The 19,339-nt window shown below is 35.3% G+C and overlaps 1 protein-coding gene across 1 annotated transcript in view; it reads right to left on the bottom strand.

Annotated features, from left to right (window-relative positions):
• Window positions 1-18,303, bottom strand: part of LOC146729510 (uncharacterized) — an 80,386-nt gene extending 62,083 nt beyond the window's left edge. Inside the window, exon 1 of the mRNA XM_085495382.1 lies at window positions 18,133-18,303. Within this exon, the coding sequence (XP_085351508.1) occupies window positions 18,133-18,303 (171 nt within the window). The remainder of the gene's footprint in view (window positions 1-18,132) is intronic.
• Between the last annotated feature and the right edge of the window lie 1,036 nt (window positions 18,304-19,339).

Raw genomic sequence — 19,339 nt, 5'->3', positions numbered from 1 at the left:
AGATTCTTATATCTGATTAAAGATATACATAAAGTTGTTGAATTTGGTAATTAATTACGACATTATTTATATGAGAATTGACATTGAATTATGGGTATTCAGTCAGGCAATATAAAATATAGTTGTGGCTATGTTAATGGAGATTGTTTAAAATACATAATTGTATATTTTATTCAAGTTTTTGATGCAATCACGTTTAAAAGGTTAAAAGCTATTCAGCATTATAACACAAGCTGGAATATTATTCCAGGTATTAGTTTTTATGAACTTCAGTGAATATTTATAAAAATCTAAATGTAAATATAAATGAATACCATAGTAATGAGTCTAAATTAATATTTGCGAAAACATTTAAATATGTGGAAGTAAAATTATTGTACGCAGTGAAACACGTTATCATATATTTTCCAGCACTTTTTAGTGAATTCTAGTATTACATTTTAAAATTTGTAAATGATACACATGCTACAATGTTGTAGTCTTTGTAAACGCACAATCTTGCATTTACTACAGATGTACCATACAGTGTTGTCGTAGTCATAATGTAGTAAGGCCACAGTACTGTCTACAGTTACACTCAAATTACTTGTCTGAGAAGTGCTACTTATATTTTTTTCTGAATACTATGAACATGTGCATTAAAATGAGATCAATATGCACAACACATGTTTTATTGCTTGGTTAACTTGAGGTTTGTGAATAATTTGCATAAGTTAATAGATATGAATATAAATGGGTATTTCGATTACACAATATTTTGGCCAAAGTATGCAAATTAAGGAACAATGTCAAATTCTCAAATTGTTATTACTCTTAATAAAAATGTTTAGTGGTACTTTCAAATCATACTGTATATCTGAGATCTGTATAGATATAGTTTTCATAGTTAAATGCAATAACACTGCACGGCATTAATAATCTAGCATTCAGGAAATGTTGTGTCGACCATCTTGGAAAATGGTGGCGTATGCAAATTGCCTGCATTTTAGGGATTATCATCGAATGCTTTCATGAATCTCTAAGCATGGATTACTAATATATATGATGACATATGTAATCATTCCGGTTAAACCTCCTTCAAGTGTTCAATTCCATGCTGTAGGACTAATTGTGCAGTTTTTTCATCTATGTAGATGAACGTTCATCACTTTCGATATATTCCAGATAACGGGCACGTGAATGGTTTAACCTGTTATGTTGAACCCTTGCGTAGATTTGTATTTTGTGTGATTCTATTTATTTCATCGCGGTATTATACTTTCATGCGTGATTAGATTAAATAATTCATTTCATGTAATCTAAGCTTCTTGCTTTATTGCGTTTTTGTTAGTCTGAATGGACCCAGTTTGCTGATTTTCTTTTTTGTGCGCGCACGTATGTCATAGTTGTGAACACTATGTCGTCTATTGCAATACCAGATGGCTGGTTAGAAGTTGTTTACAAAAGTCATAATAATTCTGTAATTATTTTGAAAAAGATTATCTATTCTAAAAATACAAAGCGATCCGCGATTAGAACGATGTACTAACTACATGAGAACTGGTGAACGGTATTGTGCGTTTTATTGTGTGTTATACTACAAATGTCAACCCCTGCCGGCTACGATATATCAAGCGTATTTTTCATCCTTTTGAAGTCCTTATATGCTGCACGTAAACCAAAGTATTGTCGGCGTTAACATTGTCTATATAATCGTATTATCTTACACAGATCGTGCGGTTCATTTGATTTTTAAGTAAAATATGACCACATATTTGACGTATTGTAAAATACAGAAAATGTCTTCACTGTATGGCCTGTAAATACAACGTACGTATCAGGCATATGCAATATAACCTCGACCAAGAGCGAGAGTTTCTGTGCTCTTAGTACATTTTCAGTGCAACAAATTGATTCCTAACAGAATAACCGTGTCATCCAAACACAACCTGGCTTAAGTAAAATCCGAAAAATAAAAATAATATATGTGGAACAGATCATGTCATTTTAAGAGAATATCGGATTTTCAAAACGAATAAAAACATATTCAGTTAGTAGATTAGCAGTCTTGTTGAAAGGTAAATGTGATACAATTATTGAGCGGTGTAATGTATATTGAGAAGTAGTCGTTTTGATCGTTATTTAGTATTCAGGCCATCTGTCGACCAGTGGTATTATAACTGCCTCTGTGTTACCTAAACACAACAAATAAAGTATTCAAATCCCGACAACAACAACATATTACACATATTTGTAAACGAATATATAACTCGTTCTAAAATTTCTTATTTATAAAGCACTTAATGTGTTCAATATAATGAAATGAAAATATTGTCCAGGGAGGATAGATAAAATCACATTTATATCACATGACGGCATATTAGGCATATTCAAAAAACTGTTCTCATAATGGGATTTGAACACTAGCGCTGCGTGAATTGTCTGAATGAAAGAGCAAAGGACGTTGGGTGCGCCAACGTAAGACATCGCCTCGTGGGCAAAAAAGAATGATTTAAGGCTTTAGGTGGACCCATGTGACCATCTTATTTACAACACAATAAATATAATACGACAATTTGCCACAAGGAGGAATATTAGTGACGTCACATACGAGTGGACACAGCGGTTTATTTATGTATAAGGAAATAGTACGTATGTATGTTATTAGTCCAAGGCCTGTTAGTCGTAATTGCATGATACATAACAATACATATCACCGCATTACACGAGTATGTGGTCCGTAAGTGTTATTCGAAATGGAGTAATGGGGTTCCTGTATTCCAGCTGTTATGTATACGAATAGTTTGCATTTTCATTGCATTAACGCAGTTTTCAAAGCACATTTTCAAGGTCATTGCCATTGCCATACTAGGATACATAGAACAGAACAGTTAATGTAAATGGTTACTTTAAACCATACGTGCAAATACTGTAATGGTTTAATATTTCTTTTTGTTTCATTGATAATATGGTTTGTTACTAGCTTATACAATATATATTTTGTACACAAAATCATGAAAAATAGTATTATGTTACGAGTGTGTCTCATTTAACACATCTGAATTTGTACCCGGTCATGGCATATTTTCTTTATGCAGATAGTTTGAAATATTTTTACTCATAAACAAGAGTTGGGAAAATATTGCGCCCGTTGATAGACATATTGGGAAAAAAGTATACCGATGTACAGTGGGCATATTTGTGATGTTACAAATACAAATACAAATACATACAAACAATTATGACAATGTCAAATTAGATATTACAATTAATATTTAATGCAGAAAAATATCCATTTGAATTACCTACAATAGTTGCCAAAAATTCTATTTAGTTAGTAGTAATAACTAAACTAGTTAACCCACGATTCTAATATGACTGACACTTCTCTCGAAAAAGAATTGATAAACAACATTAACCTGTATACGACGCATGGTAACACCAAATAATAGAGATGCACATGTCAAGGCGTAAATTCAGGCAACTCATATTAAAAAACAGATTTATTCACAACGGAATTACTATTACTGTTCTAAACCGATCCAGCACAACAACGCATTAAATGGTCATTGATGAATTGATTTACACAGATACTGCATACTTACTACAGTCCCGGCATTTATTACCTATTTTTCATATTCAAATTAGTACACCTTCATGGTCACAGTGATATTCAAATTAGTCAACCTTACAGTTTATGAAAATAATATATTGTTTTTGTGACCTGTTACAATTGTGGTGGTAGTATCACACGGACAGGCGATATCCAACAACAATGTTATTTCGTCTGTTCGATCAACACAACGATATACGTAGGGTTGGTGAACATTCGTATTGTCGTCCCATATATAGCCAGTCCATATCAGCAATTTATTACAACCACAGTAATAATTAAATTTGTGTTATTCTGTGACGAAAAATGGATACGAATATGCACATCTCGCCGCAGTCACTGTGTTCATTTCTGTGTGTTTTTGTGGTTGTTTGCAAGTTGTGTTTTTCCCAATAAAAGTTCTCCGTTCTCATTTCATTATTCTAAAGTAGAAAAACAAAACTCCAATCACATGCATACAGGTATAATTCGTTTCAGCAATATTTAAATAAAAGTTCACGTTTGCAGACATGAGTTGGACACGTATCTGAGCAGCTCGAGGAAAGTTGACTTACCAGTCATGGAATTAATGAATTAATAATTAGAAGTTTTGCATTTTGCATTGTGCATTGATCGCACTTCATAGTAAACAAAGATGTTACATTTAATGATTCATATACAGATCAGCAAAGAAGCAATGATTTTACAATTGTAATTTTTATTTCTTACTCTTGGCATCAGTCGTTTTTTGTAGGTTAACTATTCTTAACTTCGCGGTTGCGGGTTGACTGTTATAAACGTAACGATGCCGTACTTGATGTAGGTATCCACACTATATCAGGCTTTCAACGCATACTAGCTAATCGTGTTATTCCGTGAGTAGAAGCATGTACAAACGGAAAACTCAACAAACAAGCTGACCTCTGATTGCATTCTTAGATGTTAGGGTTGAGTAGTCAGGTACGATGTTGTAATTAGGTTTAAATTGACTCGCATTGCTATTGTATTATGTCATATATTCCTGTGCACTTCTAACTATCTGTTCCCAGATCACGCCCGTAGCCAGCTCTTTTGAATAGGGGGTTCGAAAACAACAATTATATATTTGATGTGAAATGTGTGAATTTTATAATATTCAAAAAGTTTTTTTGAGCTCTGTTACAGACATTTTTATATTATCGATTCTACATTCAATTGGTTTACTTTGCGTTACATTGGTAAGATATTTCACATAACATATTTGGACTATTTTCCCATTTTAGAGAAGGGGTCCTGAGCCATTCCCCACCTACAGACAAACATATCCACACCATTGATCCACTACGGTAAAATGTTGTACACAAAAAAGACAAGACTGTACTTATCTTAGCATTATTGTCTAAGTATTTTAAGGTAGAAGGCTACTTACGAGTTTTTTCGCTCTTCGCAGATGTTAGCGCACATAGTATTAGTCAATTTTGTATTATGTAATTTTATTTCTGTACAGGGCCTCAGCCTATTGTACAAAATGTAATGGGTAGAAAAGTGCATAGCACGTTTTAAACACAATACAACATCCATGTAAACATATGGTACTAAGTTAAGCTGAATTCATATTCATCTCGTCGCTTGAAAACTTTTAAAAAATATAGAGCTATTTGATATATGGTGTGGCAGTTTGTGTAGCGACGAAGTAAGCCCAGACTGTCAGTATTTGCATAATTGCATAGGGTTACTGACAAAAGATCAGCCCTTAGATCATTATATAATCATTATATAATGAATTTCATTTTCTACCATGCTAAATTCGATCGTATCACTGCAAAAACTAAAAAAATATTGATCTAACTGTATCTATTTGTGTCTGCCTAATTCTACATTATGTTTATGGCCAAAACAGCGAAAACTCGTCAGTATATATTTTAGTCTATAATTGCTTGCCAATAAATCTCCCAGGTTATAATACTACTTTGATTTTCCAAAAGTACACAGCTTGGATGATTGTGAAATTGAGGCATGCCACTATTTTTTTATTCTTTGAGTAAATATACCTAAGAAATTTGCAGTATCTCCAACTTGTTTTTCAAACCAGACAATGCCGAAACCATATTTGAACAGGAGATTTCTATGTGGGTTTCCCAAGCAAGTCTGCCGGTCTTGTCTAATCGTTTAAGCATGATATAACATGTTTTGGGGTTTCAGTAATTTTAACCAATATGAGATACAACGCTTGAAATAACCACAGCACAATGGCAGCCTTCCACATTCGTCTAACATCGCTACATTGTTTGTACAACTATTAATGCTAAGTACCGGGTAGATATCTGCAATATGTTATCTGTACCATCTCGATTTCCGAATTTAGGTACCCCCATATCGCTACCATAAGAAATAGTTGGCACAATGCTTGCATCAAACAAATTAAATGCACTAACCAATGGCATACTACCAAGTTTCTTACAGTATGTAAATATATTTGGTTCACTGTAAATCTGTTTTTAGAGGGCGGTAATATAATATGCATACAGTGGCAGTTTAGCAGCGGTGTCAATAGACTTCAATGACTACAACTCCTTTTATAAACCCATTAAAAATATAGTAAATTTTCTGAGACATCAAAAAAACGTGTAAAAAAAAATATGTTTGCAATTTATGATTCATCGCATAGTTTCTGTGCTGAAGCAAAACTGTAGGGTAAATTGTTGGCTACAAGAAGCTCTTCGACCTATACAACTCGTGATGATAAATCTTCGGCATTTTTTTTAATATGTCCAACCCGTAGCTGTACACTATTGTCCAATAACAGAGGCTACACGTACTAATACAATACGTTGACTACATTTGGCTGATACACTTGGAACAAAACAGTATATATGCCATCATTAACTTGAAGAATACAAAACTAATGAACCAAACTAGGAAAGTACAGTGTCGTGTTGTCGTGTCAATCCCGTTCGATCCCCACACTTTACTAACTGAGCGAACATTAGCACAAGACAAACTGCCCTATTCAGGACCACCACATTATTCAGATAGTGACTATCATTACATTATTGTTTCAATGTTGTTTTAACATTTAACATCAGGTTCTTGAACGCGATCTTCATTACACCATCGCGGAAAAACCGAATAAAAGATGCCTATTTATAACAACCTGTTTTGGTTGGCTGCTGTTGAGCTGAGACAACATAACTTCAAGATTGACATTTAAAGCTCGTTGCCACCTAAATGCTCATTACTATGCATTACTCATTACATTACTCTGATAGTTACATCACGGAGTCAAGTGATTTAATCAACGATAATTATTTTAATTAATACTGTTTGTTTTATTATGTTCTAATCTACGATCATAAATCTATTCAGTTCAAAAATTTAGGGGGTTCGACCAAACCCCCCGAACCCCCCCCCCCCAAAAAAAAAAAACTACGGGCCTGCAGACTCAATAGAAATTATCACAGACGTGTACAGATGTAGGCCATGGGAAATGACTATACATGTATAAAGAGTGTCCAAATGTTTACATACGTGTTAATAGCAGACGTACCTGGCGTCTACAACAGTCACCAAGAACAGTAAGTTGTATAATCCATAGAAGTAACATCAATACACATTTGCCGACAAATAAATAAATTTTACTCAACGGTCTTAAACATGTTTTCACTGAACATGTTTTCTCAGTCAATACAATTTTGCAATATATATTACAAGTAACAATGCTTCTCAACAAAACATATGTGAATAAAATTAATGATTAATATTGTGCTGAAGTTTAATATAGTAAGTTGTTTAACGGGCTGTACAAAATACGTATGTCATTCCGTGTTACGATCTACATTACATAACTGTACAGAATACGTATGTTATCCCGTGTTACGATCTACATTACTTGTCTGTACAAAATACGTATGCCATCCCGTGTTACGATCTACATTACTTAGCTGTACAGAATACGTATGCCATCCCGTGTTACGATCTACATTACTTAGCTGTACAAAATACGTATGCCATCCCGTGTTACAATCAACATTACTTGTCTGTACAGAATACGTATGTCATCCCTTGTTACCATCTACATTACTTAGCTGTACAGAATACGTATGCCATCCCGTGTTACGATCTACATTACTTGTCTGTACAAAATACGTATGCCATCCCGTGTTACGATCTACATTACTTAGCTGTACAAAATACGTATGCCATCCCGTGTTACAATCAACATTACTTGGCTGTACGAAATACGAATGCCATAAACTGTTACGAACTACATAACTTGACTGTATGAAATACGTATGCATTCCTCCGTGTTACGATCTACATTACTTAGCTGTACAGAATACGTATGCCATCCCGTGTTACGATCTACATTAAATAGCTGTACGAAATACGAATGCCATCCCATGTTACGATCTACATTACTTAGCTGTACGAAATACGAATGCCATAAACTGTTACGCTCTACATTACTTAGCTGTACAGAATACGTATGTCATCCCGTTTCACGATCTACATTACATAGCTGTACGAAATACGAATGCCATAAATTGTTACGCTTTACATTACTTAGCTGTACGAAATACTAATGCCATCTCGTGTTACGATCTACATTACTTAGCTGTACAGAATACGTATGTGATCCCGTGTTACGCTCTACATTACTTGACTGCACGAAATACGTATGCCTTTCCCCGTGTTACGATCTAAATTACTTAGCTGTACAAAATACGTATGTCATCCCGTGTTACGATGTACATTTCGTAGCTGTACGAAATACTAATGCCATCCCGTGTTACGCTCTACATTACTTAGCTGCACAGAATACGTATGTCATCCCGTGTTACGCTCTACATTATTTAGCTGTACAAAATACTTATGCCATCCCGTGTTACGATCTACATTTCTTAGCTGTAGGAAATACTAATGCCATCCCGTGTTACGCTCTACATTACTGAGCTGTACATAATACGTATGTCATCCCGTGTTACGCTCTACATTACTTAGCTGTACAAAAAACGTATGCCATCCCGTGTTACGATCTACATTACTTGGCTGTACAAAATAAGTATGCCATCCCGTGTTACGATCTACATTATTTAGCTGTACGAAATACGTATGCCTTTACCGTGTTACGATCTAAATTACTTAGTTGTACGAAATACGTATGCCTTCCCCGTGTTACAATCTACATTACTTAGCTGTACGAAATACGAATTCCATTAACTGTTACGATCTACATTACTTAGCTGTACAAAATACGTATGCCATCCCGTGTTACGATCTACATTACTTAGCTGTACGAAATACGTATGCCATCCCGTGCTACAATCTACATTACTTAGCTGTACGAAATACGAATTCCATTAACTGTTACGATCTACATTACTTGGCTGTACAAAGTACGTATGCCATACCGTGTTACGATCTACATTACTTAGCTGTACGAAATACGAATGCCATTAACTGTTACGATCTACATTACTTGGCTGTACAAAATACGTATGCCATACCGTGTTACGATCTACATTACTTAGCTGTACGAAATACGAATGCCATTAACTGTTACGATCTACATTACTTGGCTGTACAAAATACGTATGCCGTCCCGTGTTACGATCTACATTACTTAGCTGTACAAAATACGTATGCCATCCAGTGTTACAATCTACATCACTTAGCTGTACGAAATACGAATTCAATTAACTGTTACGATCTACATTACTTGGCTGTACAAAATACGTATGCCTTCCCCCGTTTTACGATGTAAATTACATAGCTGTACAGAATACGTATGCCATCCCGTGTTACGATCTACATTACTTGACAGTACAAAATACGTATGCCTTCCCCCGTTTTATGATCTACATTACATAGCTGTACAGAATACGTATGCCATCACGTGTTACGATCTACATTACTTAGCTGCACGAAATACGAATTCCATTAACTGTTACGATCTGCATTACTTAGCTGTACAAAATACGTATGCCATCCCGTGTTACAATCTACATTACTTAGCTGTACGAAATACGAATTCAATTAACTGTTACGATCTACATTACTTGGCTGTACAAAATACGTATGCCAGTCCGTGTTACGATCTACATTACTTAGCTGTACGAAATACGAATTCCTTTAACTGTTACGATCTACATTGCTTGGCTGTACAAAATACGTATGCCATCCGGTGTTACGATCTACATTACCTGGCTGTACAAAATACGTATACCATCCCGTGTTACGATCTACATTAAATAGCTGTACGAAATACGAATGCCATCCCATGTTACGATCTACATTACTTAGCTGTACGAAATACGAATGCCATAAACTGTTACGCTCTACATTACTTAGCTGTACAGAATACGTATGTCATCCCGTTTCACGATCTACATTACATAGCTGTACGAAATACGAATGCCATAAATTGTTACGCTCTACATTACTTAGCTGTACGAAATACTAATGCCATCTCGTGTTACGATCTACATTACTTAGCTGTACAGAATACGTATGTGATCCCGTGTTACGCTCTACATTACTTGACTGCACGATATACGTATGCCTTTCCCCGTGTTACGATCTAAATTACTTAGCTCTACAAAATACGTATGTCATCCCGTGTTACGATGTACATTTCGTAGCTGTACGAAATACTAATGCCATCCCGTGTTACGCTCTACATTACTTAGCTGCACAGAATACGTATGTCATCCCGTGTTACACTCTACATTATTTAGCTGTACAAATTACTAATGCCATCCCGTGTTACGATCTACATTTCTTAGCTGTAGGAAATTCTAATGCCATCCCGTGTTACGCTCTACATTACTGTGCTGTACATAATACGTATGTCATCCCGTGTTACGCTGTACATTACTTAGCTGTACAAAAAACGTATGCCATCCCGTGTTACGATCTGCATTACTTGGCTGTACAAAATACGTATGCCATCCCGTGTTACGATCTACATTATTTAGCTGTACGAAATACGTATGCCTTTACCGTGTTACGATCTAAATTACTTAGTTGTACGAAATACGTATGCCTTCCCCCGTGTTACAATCTACATTACTTAGCTGTACGAAATACGAATTCCATTAACTTACGATCTACATTACTTAGCTGTACAAAATACGTATGCCATCCCGTGTTACGATCTACATTACTTAGCTGTACGAAATACGTATGCCATCCCGTGCTACAATCTACATTACTTAGCTGTACGAAATACGAATTCCATTAACTGTTACGATCTACATTACTTGGCTGTACAAAGTACGTATGCCATACCGTGTTACGATCTACATTACTTAGCTGTACGAAATACGAATGCCATTAACTGTTATGATCTACATTACTTGGCTGTACAAAATACGTATGCCATCCCGTGTTACGATCTACATTACTTAGCTGTACAAAATACGTATGCCATCCCGTGTTACGATCTACATTACTTAGCTGTACAAAATACGTATGCCATCCAGTGTTACGATCTACATTACTTGGTTGTACAAAATACGCATGCCATCCCGTGTTACGATCTACATTAATTAGCTGTACAAAATACGTACGCCATCCCGTGTTACGATCTACATTACTTGGCTGTACAAAATACGTATGCCATCCCGTGTTACGATCTAAATTACTTAGTTGTACGAAATACGTATGCCTTCCCCCGTGTTACGATCTACATTACGTAGCTGTACAAAATACGTATGCCTTCCCCCGTGTTACGATCTAAATTACATAGCTGTACAGAATACGTATGCCATCCCGTGTTACGATCTACATTACTTAGCTTTACGAAATACTAATTGCATTAACTGTTACAATCTACATTACTTGGCTGTACAAAATATGTATGCCGTCCCGTGTTACGATCTACATTACTTAGCTGTACGAAATACGAATTCTATTTACTGATACGATCTACATTACTTGGCTGTACAAAATATGTATGCCATCCCGTGTTACGATCTGCATTTCTTGGCTGTACAAAATACGTATGCCTTCCCCCGTGTTACGATCTAAATTACATAGCTGTACAGAATACGTATGCCATCCCGTGTTACGATCTACATTACTTAGCTTTACGAAATACTAATTGCATTAACTGTTACAATCTACATTACTTGGCTGTACAAAATATGTATGCCGTCCCGTGTTACGATCTACATTACTTAGCTGTACGAAATACGAATTCTATTTACTGATACGATCTACATTACTTGGCTGTACAAAATATGTATGCCATCCCGTGTTACGATCTACATTACCTGGCTGTACAAAATATGTATGCCGTCCCGTGTTACGATCTACATTACTTAGCTGTACGAAATACGTATGCCATCCCGTGTTACGATCTACATTACTTAGCTGTACAAAATACGTATGCCATCCCGTGTTACGATCTACATTACTTGGCTGTACAAAATACGTATGCCATCCCGTGTTACGATCTACATTACTTAGCTGTACAATATACGTATGTCATCCCGTGTTACGATCTACATTACTTGGCTGTACAAAATACGTATGCCATCTCGTGTTGCGATCTACATTATTTGGCTGTACGAAATACGAATTCCATTAACTGTTTCGATCTACATTACTTGACTGTACAAAATACGTATGCCATCCCGTGTTACGATCTACATTATTTAGCTGTACGAAATACGTATGCCTTTTCCTTGTTACGATCTAAATTACTTAGTTGTACGAAATACGCATGCCTTCCCCGTGTTACGATCTAAATTACTTAGCTGTACAGAATACGTATGTCATCCCGTGTTACGATCTACATCACTTAGCTGTGCGATATACGTATGCCATCAACTATTACGATCTACATTACTTATCTGTACGAAATACGAATTCCATTAACTGTTACGATCTACATTACTTGGCTGTACAAAATACGTATGCCTTCCCGTGTTACGATCTACATTACTTAGCTGTACAAAATACGTATGCCATCCCGTGTTACGATCTACATTACTTAGCTGTACAAAATACGTATGCCATCCCGTGTTACGATCTACATTACTTAGCTGTACAAAATACGTATGCCATCCCGTATTACGATCTACATTACTTGGCTGTACAAAATACGTATGCCACCCCGTGTTACGATCTACATTACTTAGCTGTACGAAATACGAATTCCATTAACTGTTACGATCTATATTACTTGGCTGTACAAAATACGTATGCCATCAACTGTTACGATCAATGTCCTTCGGTTGTAACCCCTAACCCGGGACAGAACATGTATATGAATAGTACCTATGCTTAAATGCGGTGAGAATATGAAATGTACATGTAACATCACACACACGCATGTATGAGTAATTGCTAGCCCTGTGGGCAAATATACGGTTGCTATGGACATTTGCTATACGCAATGGAATGTACTTGAATACACGTTATTTTGACGATGCGTGGTAGCAATCAGTGAATTATTAATAGAAGTTTAATAACTTATACGTGACATGATACAAGGCATGTGAAGGCATTACATTTTTTTTCAAGTCACTTTTTGTAGACAAACCATGCGTACTTTTTGATTTTTTTATCTGCCCTTCTATCTAATGTATAATCCAGTCAGATTAAATTGAACCACGGAAACAATTGAATAATTGTTGTAATAATTTGTAATTACTTTATGCATTTATCAGACTGATTAAACAATTGTAATTGTAATACATATAAACTTACGTAAACGAATATGGTGTAATGGATAAATTCTACACCATAGACATCACATTGTGATTAGGGTGTGACGACATTACATTAGACAGCAAATGTATACAATGTATACAAAAGACGACAGTGACGAGTGCATGTCGCGAGTGGAGACATAACATAGAAGAGCCTCTTTCCAACACACAGGTTCTTGACGTCGCCTGTCGCAGACCATTTTAAAGACGCTTCCAGACAAGACACACTATTTACAGTGACGATTATGGCGATCATTACAAAATGCTGCTGCTGTACCTTACGTAATGGGACTTTAGTAACAGCAGTTTACAGTCTCGTAAGTATTTATTAGCACTATTTAGATTAAGTGAAATATTATCCACTTTAACATTTTGTCGTTTTACGTTCCATGGCATGTGTCAGCCATAGTCGGTCACTTCCCCGTTGTTTCTATAACCGGAAAATGTCATAGGCCGTCACAAGAAACTGTTTTATTAAGTTTGATGCTTAACAACTCTACTACAATATAAAGAACACGTTCGTTCAAACTGCTCGTAATATTGATTGCCTCTATGCAGCGATTTGAGAGGAATGACATTGATGTAACTTTGTATCTGTTCGTGGCATCGTTGTATAAATATATTTTAAACACGCTCTTTCTATTCAAATTGGCCATCATTAACAATCGTTAACAGTTTGTGATAAAAGCAATGCTAATCTTTACTGCGGATAACATCATACTATTGGTTTTACACATGGTTCAATACAATAGCAATAACATTTGAAGTTTTTATTTTATTGAAAAATATAACATTTAAATATAATATTTACAGTGAGTCTATGAGAGCAGGTGAACGTTGCAACGTTGTGGCCGAGTTAACTACATAGTTCATAATTTCTATAGAAAGATTGATTGGTAATCTATTTTCAGTTAAAATTCTAAAGAAACTCTTATTGTGAACATGTTCCATCATCCAGATTAGTGTTCACGTCTATTCTGTTAGCATGCAATATGATACAACGTAGAATAGCAATATGAGGACGCTACACACCATGAGCCAATGTGTATGTTGTTGTTATTTCCAAGAAAACCGCCTACGTTGACCACGAATATTAAATATTAAAATTATACAATAACATATCAACATGCATAATCCTTCCTTGAAATCAAAAGTTGTAAATATATAATGACAACGTTTATATAATATAATAATTTGTCTTTCACAGCGAAATGTCAATAAAAACAGTATAGAGCCAGTTAGCAAAAAAATGTAATACTGTACGATCTATACAAAAACGAGATGTGATGTTTCTGTATTAACCTCTCACAACAGAGTTTATAGAACAATGACTCGTTCTATCAGTGTACTTATAAAGTAATTTACCTAATAAATGTATTAAACCTAGGATTTAATTGTTGATTGTGTAACCTTCTTCACCTCTTGTCAGAGCAGGTTTATTTGGAAGTAAAGTACATCAATGATTACGAATCTGTAAGCTCCTAGTGAGTCTATAAAGAGCGTTGAGAGATAAATCTGCTGCTAACTAACGCAAAATAATAACATTTTACAAAGAAATAATATAAATCCCATTCCTGTACGTTTCACATAATTACAAATATGTTCAAACAGTTATAACTACGTATGTGTTGACATGTGTAATAGCATGGGGATAATAATTAGTGTATCTGAACATACATTGATAATAATATCATGTTGCGGTAATGGTATGACATAAATACATTTTATAATATATTATAAGATCTTGTGTAATTAAAGAGTGTTTCTATGAACAGGCGTTACGTAGCTCTATTTACGTTATGATCTAACACGGATCACTAATGTGTGACAAGTGAGACTTCGTTTACAATAGCTTCATTAATATCTCGTTTAAACCGCGTTTGAACGTAGAAGTTATAACTGGGGATTAATTATGACTTAATGGGGGTATCTCACGGGTTCGGGTATCATTACAACCGAATGCTGCCATTAGGTGTGGTTAATAAAACACCGTTCAAACCTTAAATAATTATAGAAACTGCAGACTGTGGATACAAGAGTCAATCACATGATAAAAATAAAGACATATTTGTAATTACATTTATATTTCATGGTCATGAAGGCACTATTTTGGTAATGATTTGTGTCATAACTCAGCTCTCAATTCCTTTATTTAGTGACATGCATCCAATCATGTATCCCGTGGTTTTCACTGTATAACCGTACATGTATAATACAAGCACGTAAGAGATATTTGGTGATGAATAATTTAACAGTGTTTAATGTGATGCTACTTGAAAATACAGCGAGTAGAAAGTATGTTGATATATAACTCCACTGTAATATCGACAATATTCTCAGAATTATTCCTTTACGTCAATACCGACAATATGTTCTCAGTTTATCCTAACATGTCACCGAGGGACATCGATATCTTGTGTTGTGCGAGGAATCTTGCCGCGGTGAGTTTATCAACGAATTCAATTCAATTCAGTAATTTCTACTCACTCCCTTATGCATGTACGTTTTATCGATGGCCAAATAATAAAAGATGGATGCAGGTTTTAATATATGCTTGTATTTATTTATTTATTTATTTATTTATTTATTTATTTATTTATTTATTTATTTATTTATTTATTTATTTATTTATTTATTTATTTATTTATTTATTTATTTATTTATTTCTGATTCGATTCTCGTTTCTCAGCATTCGATTGTAAATCCAAGTGGGCTATTTTTTTCGCACCTACTTGTTTAAAGTGATTAAAATAAATCACTCTTATTGGCAGACAAGACCGAGGATTTTACGAGTAGTTGAATTAAAGCTTTTCATATATGGCTCGATATATAGTTAATTTTTCAGACCTGATACGATGGTATTGCTACGATGGAAAGAAAATAGATTTATTTCCTTTCTTTCTTTCTTTCTTCCCATGTATAGCTGCGCAGAATATGTATAATAACTAGCCCGACATATTAATTCAATGTGAAAGTCCTCGAAGACAAATTTATTTGATATATTTACACAAGCTTACACTATAATCTTAGCATTACATAAATTATAAATACAGCTTGGGTGATATGATCCTAATGATTCATACACATATCACGTACATATTGATGTATATGTATTACTATACAAGGCACGCTGTATGGTACATAATAGACACCATCACACTGTGGTTAACGGCACATTCTTTTACATGGATGTGAATTTATAGACTGAAAGCAATTTATTTAAAAAAAAACTCTTCAATGAGAAGATTCCACGTCTGTTTAAAATAGAGGTTACTATGGCGTTTAGCAAGCGGTCAACAAACACGCGTATACGTAGTTTGACATAAGATATCATTTAGATATTTAACTACTGTAATGCAATTAGCGTCGTTTCATTCGTTTGTTCGACCAGGCAGTAAGTCATGATAGGCGAAAAAGATGCAATTTCCGTTCAGTTGTGATATGGATCAATTGAAACTTAAGTAGCGTGACGAAGATGTGATCACGATGATCGGTCTGTCGTTATACATTAATGTTGAGAAATATGGTTGTGAGATTAGTCTCACGCAATGTGTTTCCATGCACGATAATGAAAACCCCGTAAAAATTATGGTTATAATCATACACAGACAACTAAGAATCAAGCATATTGATGTGACATGTATTATATTAACTAATATCATGTTATGGTGTGCAAACATAACATTATGGGGTACAGACATCATGTTATGAGGTGCAGCCATTATGTTTTGTATAATAAGGTGCAAGAATTATGTTATATTATGATACTGTAAACATTGTGTTACGGGTTGAAACTTTATGTTATGGTGTGTAAACTTTATGTTATGGCGTGTAAACATTATGCTATGGTGTTTAAAAGTTATGTTATGGTGTGTAAACATTATGTTACGGAGTGTAAACATTGTGTTACGGTGTGTAAACATTATGTTATGGTGTGTAAACATTATGTTATGGTGTGTAAACATTATGTTATGCGTGTAAACATTATGTTACGGTGTGTAAACATTATGTTACGGTGTGTAAACATTATGTCATGGTGTGTAAGTATTATGTTAAAAAATGCAAAATGTAGGTTTTGGTGCATAAGTTGTGTGCAGACATGTTATAGTGAAAAAAATGTGTTATTGTGCAAACATGTTAAGAGGGTTAAACATATTATAGGTGCAAACATTATGTTATGTGATGCAAACATATCCCATGTTATTTTTGTATACATGATTATATAATGTAAATGTTGGCATCACAAAGCCCTTAATTGTAATTGCAATCATAAACACAAAACATTTTCTCGTAATATAGACATATGCAAATATGCTAATTAGCATACTGCATGTTAGAACTTTGGAAGCCAATTTGTACTGGGTATTGTGCTATATATACTATTAAATAAAGGTCCCTAGCATACCTGATGTTTCAAGCAATAGTGATTCACTGCCTTGAATTATTGCTGTAAAATGTATTATATTTCTCGAATGTTTTGCAGTCACTGTTTTCTTCAATGTGTAACGGTGAATTTAAGAAACCATGAACCAATGCATTGTACAAACTTTATTTCTAGTACGTACTATACAATTCCATTAGTTTCAATATAATGTCATCAATATAAAGAGAATGATCTCTTTACCTTTTATTTGTGCCAAAACTGCACCCAAACCATATATTGATGCATCTGTTTGCAGAAGAAATGGTTGGTTGAAATAAGGATACCCAAGGATTGGAGAAGTGGTCAGTTTCTCCTTCAGCAGTGTGAAAGCTGTCTCACATTCTTGCGTCCACTGAAATGGTGGTGGTTTACATATGGTTGTTTTCTTCCTTACTTGTTTTCGTGGATCTCCAGTGGTTAATCTATACAGTGGCGCATACCCTTTGATAAACCGTCTGTAGTATCCAGAGAAACCAAGAAACTGAAGAACTTCTTTGGGGTTCGAAGGTCGTTTCCAGTTTTGCCTTTGCTATTTTCTCAGGGTCAGTCTCAATTCCGTCAGCGGTAACAACATGACCAAGATAAGTGACACGTTCCCTAAGGAACGGCATTTCTGTGATTTAAGTTTTAAACCATGCTTTCTCAACCAATCAAAGACCATCTGCAGTCTTTCAAGGTGTTCTGTAAAAGTTTTTGGGAAGACAATTATACAATTATATCGTCTAAATATGTTAGTAGAGTTTCAAAATTCTGGTCCCCAAAACAGCACATCATTAGCCTCTGGAACGTAGCTGGTGCATTTGACAAGCCGAATGGCATCCGGGTACTTTCATACAATCCCATGGTGTGGTGAAAGCAGTTTTGTGACGATCCTTTGGTGCAACCTCCACCTGCCAATAACCAGAGGTAGGATCTAAAGAGAAGAAATACTTAGCATTACCCAAAGCTTCTAAGGCATCATCAATCCTTGGTAAGGGAAAGGAATCACGAACAGTGCGAGCGTTTAACTGGCGATAGTCTACGCATATTCTCACAGTGCCTTCTTTCTTATGCACCACCACTATGGGTGAAGCATATGGTGATTGACTAGGTTGTATAGATCCAGACTCCTACATGTCTTTAATAGCATTACGCACCTCCTTGTAATGTGCAGGGATTATCTTGCGATGCGGTAATCGAAAAGGTCTATCATCAATCAACGGAATTTCAAGCTGTATGGTAGATGTCCGCCCATAATCCAGTTGGTGTTTTGAGAAGACATCTCTGTTTTTGTACAACAGGTCTTACAACTGTGTGCGCTCATCTTCACTATGAATTACAGCATCATCCAAAGTTTTCTGTACATGATAGCTATTGGAAACATCTAGTGGGTGACTTTGGTCGTAATGGCCGACCTCTGTCTGTAGTTGAAACCATAACATCAGCATTTCTATTATTCACATTAGCTGGCAAAGTCTCAACTACCTTTGTGCCAACAAACAGCTCCCCTAACACCGTGTTAGGCCAAATAACGGTTGGTCTAGCAGATATGTTGCAAATTTTGACGCGCCCATTTTCAGTATTAGACAGGGTTCTTCCCACCAGTATTCCACTTGGCAAGTCTCTGTTTTCAGGCCTCTCAACCATAGCCATGTAATTCCCACCTCA

The sequence above is a fragment of the Saccoglossus kowalevskii genome, chromosome 21 (assembly GCF_978046115.1).
Source record: "Saccoglossus kowalevskii chromosome 21, keSacKowa6.1, whole genome shotgun sequence".
Taxonomy (NCBI): domain Eukaryota; kingdom Metazoa; phylum Hemichordata; class Enteropneusta; family Harrimaniidae; genus Saccoglossus; species Saccoglossus kowalevskii.
This window is presented reverse-complemented; position numbering and strand designations above follow the sequence as displayed.